The 10,415-nt window shown below is 42.8% G+C and overlaps 1 protein-coding gene across 1 annotated transcript; it reads left to right on the forward strand.

Annotated features, from left to right (window-relative positions):
* Positions 1 to 7,310: 7,310 nt before the first annotated feature.
* Positions 7,311 to 9,955, forward strand: prf1.8 (perforin 1.8). Its single transcript, XM_008301913.1, has 3 exons — positions 7,311 to 7,336; positions 7,480 to 8,015; positions 8,598 to 9,955. The coding sequence occupies exons 2-3, from the start codon at positions 7,480 to 7,482 to the stop codon at positions 9,772 to 9,774; spliced, it is 1,713 nt and encodes a 570-aa protein (XP_008300135.1). The 5' UTR covers positions 7,311 to 7,336; the 3' UTR covers positions 9,775 to 9,955.
* The last annotated feature ends 460 nt before the right edge of the window (positions 9,956 to 10,415 follow it).

Genomic DNA, 10,415 nt, shown 5'->3' on the forward strand with positions numbered 1-10,415 from the left:
TATTGTTGTTATTTTTAAATAAAAAAGTAAAGTCTCAACTCCATTGCACACACACACACACACACACACACACACACACACACACACACACACACTAACCAACTAGTATTTTCAGTATTAACAGGATTCTGTGACGTATGCTACACTTTCAAAGTAAAAGCTTAGAGATGTTACAAGGAACCAGTCAGGGTTTGTGAAATATACGAGCTAAAAACAAACAAACAAACATACAAGCAAACAAACAAACACCCTTATAGAAATGACACCGTACGTATTATTATAGCAGGACAAACCCAACCATCAAAAACTGCATTAATTATTCACCTATAGTCCACATATCAGTACAGTTTCATAAATACCACAACACAGTCGTTGAGGGAAAGAAAATTCATAATAACAATATTTTCATGACAACTTGTCATAAAAAATAAAGCAAATGGATCAAATTCATCATTCATTTTGTTTATTATGAGTTTTGTCTTTTTCTTAAGCAAATGAGTTAAACTTAAACATGAGAGCAGTGAAATGTAGAGAGTCTGTAACCACAACTGTACTGTGTGTTGTTCCCACGTTGGAGAGTCAACCAGGCAGATCATTTATGATACTATCATATATGTGTTATTACCATGTTATTGATATTATTACCATCAGTCAGTCAGGTTGAGGAGAGCTGGTGTTGACTTGAGATAAGGCAAGAAGAGGAAAAGGATATTGTTTTGCTTGTAGTTTGTAGAATTCTTTCTTTAAATAATTACATATCCTTTCATAAATTCATAAATGTAATCTTTTTAATGCTTCTTTTCTGTTTATTACATTGTCTGGCAATAAAGCATCCACAAAGACAACACGTGTGTCTGTGAGGTTTTTTTTATATTTTTTTGCACTTTTGTGATTCAACTGTGAAATGGAAATGTCCACTAATAACAGAGTGAACGTCTGTGCAAACATTATTACATTATAATTTATGTTTTTAGCATTTTTCAACTCAAATTTATTTGATCGATTTACTGTCATTTTACAAATTTTTGTTAAATCAAAGACGATATCTGGTAAAAAATCACTGAAAAAAAAGTGTTAACTCACACGTGAACAGTAAGAAAACAGAAGTAGAGAAGGGGAAGTATTAGGGATCAGTGTGCATCACTGGCTGCTACTGCCTTCTTTTTTAATATGACCAGTAAAGGTTGGAGAATTCAGATTATGCAAGGTGTGCACTTACACATATATAATACAGATTAATCTGTGTATTAAACTGTCACGTATGAGTCATTCCTTGAAATAAATTACTTGTGGGACAGACAAGCGCTGCAGGAGTGCAAATTCTTGTACAAGTCAACAGCGCCACCCTCTGGACGTCCACTAAATTATTCTGTCTGTGCATAAATACTGTTTGTTGTGCTGCTGTGCTTTGGTTAAAAACAGTCTATGTTGATGTTTTTGTCGCTGAGAAGCAAAGTTGGATAAAATGTGACATTAAAGCAACTCAGAGCTGAGGAGGGACGTCGCCGTGGATGGTTAGATCAAGAAGAGAAGAAATTATGAAAATGATGTATCATTCGTTGTATATATTCGGCCTCTATGGCTCCAGGTAGTTCTGTTAATGGTTTTCCGTATGCTATGTTTAACGCACTCCACCAATTTGGCCCTAGACTCATTAAGCACTGTTAGATACATAACGTAGCGTCTAAAACAGTCTGGCAACGCAAATGAAAAGAAGCTTACCACAGTCTCAACAGGAAAACATCATCTTTTTCTGTTTTGGGGGGAGATCTTTGTACACATACCTTGGGAACTGGGAATCTGTCATTATTTTAAATACCAAAACGCTGCTTTATCACATCATGTTGAAGTCTAGGTCATTTACACAGAGAGTCCTCTGGGGATCCCGACTAATCACTCACCTCTTTGTATCGGCATGCCTGCGCTTTGGGTTTTAAATAGACGGTCGATTCCCTCGTGTCACACAATAAAAGTGCAGAAACTTCTGATTTGACAAAAGGGAGAAGACCCACTCTACAAAGACAGACACAGCTGATAAACAGTGGCAGTAATGGCTGTGCCCCCGACACCACCTTATCGTGGTAGAAGGGTTTGAGTGTCCCTGTGGTCCTGGGAGCTATGTTGTTGGTGGCAATAGCCCCGAGTGGGGTCTCCCAAGGAAAACTGGTCCTGGGGGAGTAACCAGACAAAGAGTGAGTCATAAAACCCCAATAAAATCACAAATAAGGAAGGGCTCAGCTGCTATGGCAGTTGGGCAGTGGGGGAGGTGGGGCGGTACCTACTAGATATTATTGGACTCACCTCCAAACAACGAAAAGGTTCTAGAACCAAACTCCTGGACAAGCTGTTGGACTCTCTCCTTTTCCAGAAGGATGAAAGCAGTCCGGCAGGTGTGGGGATACTCACCAGCCCCCGGCCGAGCACAACTTGGCTGGAGTTTTTCCCAGACAGTGAAAAGGTCGCCTCTGTGCAGCTGCATGTTGCATCAGGAAAAACTCTGACTGTTGTTTGTGTTTTAGGCGCCGAACAGAAGCTCAGAAGATCCGGCCTTCTTGGAGTCTCTGGAATACAAAATAAAACAACAAAATACAGAGCTTAACACTGAGTAGTACGCACACTTTTGTTTTCACAGTGACTTTTGTGTGACTCTAAGCCGATCATTGCGGTTGAGGGTAACGTGGTTTTACATTCACACACACAAACACTTGGCCATTATCGCGCTGACTGATTCCAACAGAATCAAACAGGGTTGGTTTGATCAACAAGATGAATAAAATAACTGGTTAACTAAAGATGAACAGACACCCGACAGAAATGAAAGGAAAGCACACATTGTGTGGCGTTTGGGACAACATGATGGTGCAGATGAAACTCGAAGCAGGAATTCATTTTCTTCAGCAGCCTCTGTGTGAAAACTCTGTTCCAACAAAGGGCCTGATTCAACTTGTAACATTCAGGGACGCCTTAAGTCGAACTATTAGAAATATGCAAAGAACCCTGGAAAAAATAAAGCTTCGTCTTTCCAAGGAAAGAGTTCGACCACATGAGGCAAAGTGTGGAACGAGAGCAAAACTAGATAAAGAACAAACGTTTTTCATATCATTTTCGTGGTTTATGCATTTTATTTGCTGTAACAGAGTTGCTGTAAGTATTACAGTAAACAAAAGAATTGTGCGATGTTCCTCTGCTGACATGGAACAACTAATCGAACACGAAGCAAACGTACACATCACAGTCACACATTTGTCACATCACACTCAGAGTCAGTGGTGCAGCTGCAAACTTGCAGAGCACAGTTTCATCATGTGACACAGGAAGCTCAGTTCATCCCTCCTGAGATGACTATCACTATGATGTCTACACTGAATGGTATTACGTGCTCATTAGTTTCTCTGAATTTGTTTTCATTATGTCTGATTTGACATTTATTTCATTTCAATCACTTTCCCACTTTGTTTTTGAAAAGTGCTAAACAGACAAAGTCATCATTTATCATCAGTTAACATTATAAAAGTGGAGTTTGTTCATCTGTCATGTGTTACTGTTATGACCCTGTGGGTCATTTGTAGGATGTGTATTTGTGTGTTGCTGCATTGCTGTCTCTCCTCAGTGTGTGTGTGTGTGTGTGTGTGTGTGTGTGTTCGTGGTTTGTGAATGAGTAGATTAGAAGCAGGTGGTGACCACTGATTGGCTGCCTCGCCTGATTCCTGCCATGCGATTGGTCAGGGGGCGGGTCCATCATCTATTTGAACAACCCGCCAGCTGCACTCGGCCTCCTCACCTCTCCAGCCTTGCCACCACAACGAATGCCAGCTTGCCAGTGTGTCTGTGCTGCAGGATGCTGTAGCAGCAGCACTAGTCTGTCAGTAGCTGTGCATTATGGACTTTGTGACTTTTGTGAACTTGTAGATATTGTAAATAGCCAGAGAGCAGAAGTAGGAGGGAGAGGCCTTTTTCTTTTAACCCCTTTTCTCCTGTTTTGTTTCTTAGGAAGTGGGTAAGATTGTTGTCTTTTCTTTACGTTTCCTTTTTGACAGGGAAGCTAGGGTTAATTTAGAGTGTTTTCTGTTTGTTATGCTGGCTTATGTCTCCCTCTGTACTCATAAAATAAAAGATACTGCTGGTTTTGGCACTTGGCATTCTGGTTGCTGGCCTTTTCTTGGAGTGGGACGTCTGGTGGAGCAAAAACTCAAGTTATGCCAAAGGTTCCCCTAGAGCGGGGCGTAACAATGACCCGTGCAATGCTTTCCTCTCACTTACACTTAACCAAGAAGGATACGATTTAAACTTCGAGATCAACACAAAATCACAAAATTCCCAAATTAATTGGCTCACAGGCTCAGTCAGTTCGTGGAGGAAAGGCGGCTCCTCGTCTTATTTAACACCTTCAGAACTCAAACCAACACACATCGCTGCCCAGCCCCCAGACCAAACCGCTTCATGGCCTCACACCCGACAACGCCTCGTCTCTTCCTGTGTCTCAGAGGGTCGCTGACATCTCTTCTGCTTTGGAGTATCCACCTGAGTCACTCAAGTCCATGTCCAGGGCCCTGCCATGGTCAGCTTACGCGTCCCTGGTCCAGAGTCTGTGTCTGCTGATGCCGCCCCAGCTCCAGGTTCTGTGTTCCCGGGATCTGTTGGGACCTATCTACATCTGGCCTGGTCTTGCCTTTACCACCAGCCGCCCACCTTGCCACTAAAAGGCTTGACTTGACACCACCGGCCTCCGGAGGTGTTCCAGCTTCGCTGCTGCCCTCCCAGTTCTCCCAGCCTGTGGGAGTCTCCCTGTTTGCCTATCTTGTCTTGAATGCCTGATTTTGGACTCTTTCATTTGTTCTGTGACCCGACATGTTTTTGGCTATCGGGCCTGTTTTTGTGAACAAAAAACTTCAACTGAACCTATGACAGCATAACACTGAAAACATTTACACGAATGAGTAAAACCACTTGTGAAACAGAGTATGTGAACATGTGACATGAACACAATAACGCAACATGTGTGACATTCTGGTTTATGTGGTGTGAGAACAGGACAATGTGCTGTTCAAAACTGTGCCTTCAGTCACCTTGTGCTGCTTAAAGGTTAATCTTAGACGAAACAACAGCTAAAACAGTTGCTTCTTGTCATGATATCTTCGAACAAGATTTAGTTTGTTATTGCACAAATCTGTCCGTGTAAAAATGTGTTTTTCGGTGGGATGCATCTGCAAACCTGTAGGACGAAAGGAGGACAAAGCTGCACATTGTAACACAGGAAGCTGAGACGACCAGTTACTGTGACAGTCATTATTTCTGCTTCATGTTTAAGTGTTTAGCACAATCATCAGGAAGGACGTCTGTTCAATCAACAGGTGTTTTTTTGTTGATTTTTAAAAAAATTGAAACAGAAAGAAAACATTACTGGAATAAGGATACACAGAGAATCAGGGCTGAGGTCATCAGTGATGAAACAGGCTGGAGGGCAAATCAAGAACGCTAAAGTAAACTGGAGATGATGGGTCAGCTGGGCTTGACAGATGAATGAAGGTTTGCATGGTTGTGAACTTTGCTCCTCAACTTAAAGGATAAGACTCACATTGCAGCTTCTAGAGCCTGAGGACTTGGGGAAGCTTCACCCATATTGATGGTAGAGGTCACCAAGGGAGTCAAGAAACTCTTCGGTGGCAAGGCACCGGGTGTGGACAAGAATTGCCCAGAGAGAGTGAAGGCTCAGGACATTGTGGGACTGTCTTGGCCCACGTCTCTTCAGTGTCGTGTGGATATTGGGGACAGTGTTTAAGTACCTCGGGATCCTGTTCTTGGCGCAGCATCAGCAGTAATGTGGACGTATCAGACTGTTGGAATGAAGAAAGAGCTGAGTCAGAAGTTTGACAGTCTTGATTTTCCAAGTCAGTCTACAATTCAACCCTCATCTGTGGTCATGAGCTCTGGGAAGTGACCAAAAGAACGGGATCATGGGCATAAGCAGCCAAAATGACTTTCCTCCTTCGTGTCAAGAAGAGCCAGTTGAGGTGGTTCGGATGTTTGATTCGGATGCCTCCTGGGCAACTTCCTTTGGAGGTTCTATGAGCACATTTATCTGGGAGGAGATGCCAGGATACACCCAGAACTCGCTGGAGGGATGAGATATTTCATCAGGCCTGGGAATGCCTCGGGATCCTCCAGGAGGAACTGGAAAGTGCTGCTAGAGGAGAGGGACATCTGGAATGACTTCCTGGCTTCCCCTGCAACCTAACCCTTGGGAAGCAGAAGAAAATAGACGGATGGACTGTCACAACAGGAGAGTTTTACGACATGAATATCATGGCAAAGAGAATTTAACATATGAGTGCAGAGAAATGCAAAGAGTCTGTAACCACAATAGTATGAATGTTGTTCAGATGTTGGAGTGTCAACCCGATAGTTACTGGCGCTTGAATATTTCTGATGCTATCATATGTGTAATATTAGCATAAAGCAGTATTTCATGTTGTAAATATCATGGTTATTGTCAACACCAGTATACTGTGACACCTCTTGTGTTAATAAAATACACAAACAACACTGCCAATTGCAGACTCTCCGTACGACACACAAACATAGTCATAGTGGTTTCCACCACTTCTGGGGACCTAAAATCTCTTCTTCTAACCTTAAAGCAGGTCTTCACCCTCAAACAGAGTGATTTATGTTATGGGAACTGGTTTTGTGTCCTCAAAAGGGAGGCAGAGACCTACACTGCAGATTTGTATGTCCCTATTAGATGAGTGATACAACAGAACATATCATAACAAGAAAGCAGTTTTCAGGGTCATCAGACCATTAGCATGACTCATTTGAGCCTCAGCCAAGCATTGACAGGAAACAAGAGCATTTAGATTTGACATAAAGGTTTGGGTTTACTATTCGGTGATGGCACTACAGCTAATTACTTTTGCTGTTAAAGGATTTTTAAAAATGTAACAAATTCATAAAAACACTGTTATCAATAAAACAGATAAAAATCCATCCCTAAAAAAGTAATTTCAATTAGCCGTCCTTACATTAGCCGTTACATTTGTAATTCAGAAATTGTAACTGATAGTTGTTTGCCTTTCATGTCTTAGGATATATCAGTTTTGTTCTGTTGCTGAAATGGGTTGAGGTGTCACCACAGTTTCTCAAGTGGTCATGGGTAAAGGAAGATAAAAATGACTCACATTGTCATTGCGGGCGTCAGAGAAGTGGTTAAATGTAGATGGCTGAGATCAGATCTGTGAGAATCGCATCTTAAATTAAAGCTCCACCCCTAAGTCAAGGCAATATTATTGATCAGGCATTGCCAGCTACTCAACAGAGCTTGCTGTCTACAGCCAAGGTTCGGCCTCTCAGTCCTCCCTTGTGTGCAACAGATACTCTGAATTATTGCTCACATTAAATTCTTCCAGTTCCTCACGGTGTGTTTAAAGTTTACATTGGTTCACTTGGTGTTTTTGTCCACTGTTTAACCCTTCCATACAGATGGCAAAGCTGTGGCACCTCCTGCTCCTGTGCTGGACGTCTAGTCCTCTGTGTCTTACGTGGAATTCAAGCTTCATGGGGACGCCGCAGCAGTGTAAACAGGCTCACTTTGTCCCTGGTTACAACCTCGGTGGAGAAGGCTTCGACATCGTCACCATGGAGAGGAAAGGCGCCTATGTCATCGACACCGAAACCTGGGATCTCGGCAATGGCACCTGCAGGCTGTACTCAAACAGCTACATGAACAGAGAGAAGCAGAAGGTCCCGGTCGCTGTGGTGGACTGGAGAAACCTCCCCAAATGCAGCCTGAAGGTCTCGAGCATCCAGTACGATTCTGCCGAAAGTCTTGTCAACGATTCCACGTCGTCTGTGTCCAATGACTGGTCGGTCGGCCTCGACATCCCTGTAAGCCCGTCTGTCAACGTAGGGGTTGGTTTTGGGGGTTCCCACTCCAGAGCATCGCAATTTGCCATGAATAAGTCAAAAAAAGACCGCTACAACTTTTTTCGCCATTCCATCCACTGCAAATTCTACGGGTGAGTATGTGGACACATATTTGTCAGCATAACAAGTTTTCCTGGAAGAGCACAGTAAAATACTGAATCTTTACATCGTTACAATTATAATTTACCTCAACAGTCAATTACTGTATAACTGATCACAGCACTCTAATACAGAACAGGAGGTTTACTGTTTGTTACTGTAAGTAGACTTTACAATAATTATACTGTAATTATACTGAAATCAACATTAACAGTAGCTGTAGTTTGTGTCTTGATCATGCCAGCTCGTGTTTCATTTGTGCTGTTTTGCATCTGGCTGTTATCACTGTGAGTCTGGTTTCTGCAGCTTTGTGTCTGTCTGTCTCCTTTCTGTCGTGTTGTGTCTCGTATTTTTTGGTCTCATTTTTGTTTTGTGTCCTTCTCATTTGTGTCTTTTTTTCATGCTCTGTCTCTTTTGTGTCTCCTTTTGTGTCTTACTTGTGGCATTTTGTCACATTTCTGTTGTTTTGTGTTTCATTTCTGTCATTTGGTCTCATTTTATGTAGTTTGTTCACTGGAAGGCTTTGTTTCACAGGCCTAACGCTAACTTATTTATATGCTTTCTGTGCTCCACAGCTATAGACTGGCGACAAATCCTCCTTTGAGTCATGAATTTGAACTAGCTGTGAACTCTCTTCCCCCCTACACCTCTAAAACTGGGGTCGCATACCGTAACCTGATTGACACTTATGGTACACATTACATCACACAAGTGTCTCTCGGAGGAGAAATAAAAGCGCTCACTTCTGTCAAGACCTGTGAGGCAACCATGAGTGGACTGACGGCGACGGAGGTCAGCGACTGTCTGTCAGTGGAGGCCTCGGCCAGCTTTGCACAGACTGCAAGTATTAAAGCCATGACGAAGCACTGTGAGGCAGACAAGAAGAAGCTGGGTTCTGGTCAAAGTTTCAGCAGCACATTTAATGAGCGCGAGACAGAGGTGACTGGAGGAAACATTGACGGTGTGGACATCCTCTTTCAAGGCCAGTCGAACCCCTCTGTCTACAACAGCTGGCTCAGCTCGCTGAAAACCACGCCCGACATCGTCCAGTACAACCTAAAGCCCCTGCACATCATCCTGCCAAGTGGCCATCCTGCCAGCGCCGGACTGAAGCGAGAGGTGGAGCAGTACATCAAGAAAAATGCAGTGGTGAAAAAATGTGCTGAATCCTGTTCGATCGGGCACAGATCCAGCAAGAGGGATCCTTGTGCTTGTGTCTGCAACGGTAACCAGAACATCAGGTCAAACTGCTGCCCTGCTGAGAAAGGTCTCGCAACACTCAAAGTATTCAAGCTTTATGCTCGAGGTCTGTATGGTGACAAGTGGAGCAGGACGGACGGTTCAGTGGAGGTTAAATATGAAGCTAAGATAAAGCGCACGGCCATCATTAGTAACAACGACAACCCTAAATGGTCAGAAAGGTTTGAGTTTGGACCGATCAAGATGAACATGGTGAACAAACTTACGTTCAACGTTTATGATGAAGACACCCGCTGGAACAGCGATCTGCTGGGTAGCTGTTCATTTGATCTGCGCAGTGGGAAGGTGACAGACAGCTGCATGTTTAAACATGGCACCTTCTTCTTTTCCTATGTAGTCGAGTGTGCGCCAAGTCTTAGTGGTGGCCAGTGTCAGGAGTACGCTTCCTCGCCCATGAGTCCGGCTTTGGCTGAGATCTTCCACACCAGAAACGGGATCCTTGCTGAAAAGCTGAGGATGAATTATTCTGCATCAGTCCGTCAGTCAGGTTGAGGAGAGCTGGTGTTGACTTGAGATGAGGCAAGAAGAGGATCAGGATATTTTTTTGCTTGTAGTTTGTAGAATTCTTTCTTTAAATAATCACATACATGTTCATGAATTCATAAATGTAATCTTTTTAATGCTTCTTTTCTGTTTATTATAATATCTAGCAATAAAGCATCCACAAAGACAACATGTGTGTGTCTGTGAGGTTTTTGTACTTTTGTGGTTTAGCTGTACCTCCTTTATTAGGTGCCCTATAGGGGTTTTCATTCATTAGAGTTTCACTAAATATTTACCGCTTTTCTGTACATCGCTGAGTCAAAGGTGCCTTCATTTAAATGTCCTTGCAGGAGTGCAAATCCTTGTACCAGTCAACAGCACCATCCACTGGACAACCACGGAGGAAACTATTCTGCCTGCATATGCATATCAGGTGCATAAATATTAGTTCTTCTGTTGTGGAGCAACATTTTATCACTTAGCAAAGGTACTATAAATTAAAATCGCTGAACTCTGAACTGAAAAGTCTTCGGTGAAGTTTATTCAAACACGAGAAGATATTCAGAAGAATTAAATGTGTATTTCTGGCCTCTGTCGCTCCAAATGGTTCTTTCTATTTTCTTCATATTCAATGTTTAGCACTAGACTCC

This window comes from Stegastes partitus, unplaced genomic scaffold (assembly GCF_000690725.1).
Source record: "Stegastes partitus isolate 25-593 unplaced genomic scaffold, Stegastes_partitus-1.0.2 Scaffold1730, whole genome shotgun sequence".
In the NCBI taxonomy this organism is placed as follows: Eukaryota; Metazoa; Chordata; class Actinopteri; family Pomacentridae; genus Stegastes; species Stegastes partitus.

Coding starts and splice junctions, on each gene's coding strand:
- prf1.8 (XM_008301913.1), top strand. CDS start 7,480: ATGGCAAAGCTGTGGCACCTCCTGCTCCTGTGCTGGACGTCTAGTCCT. Junction 8,016..8,597: donor ATCCACTGCAAATTCTACGG/GTGAGTATGTGG, acceptor TGTGCTCCACAG/CTATAGACTGGCGACAAATC.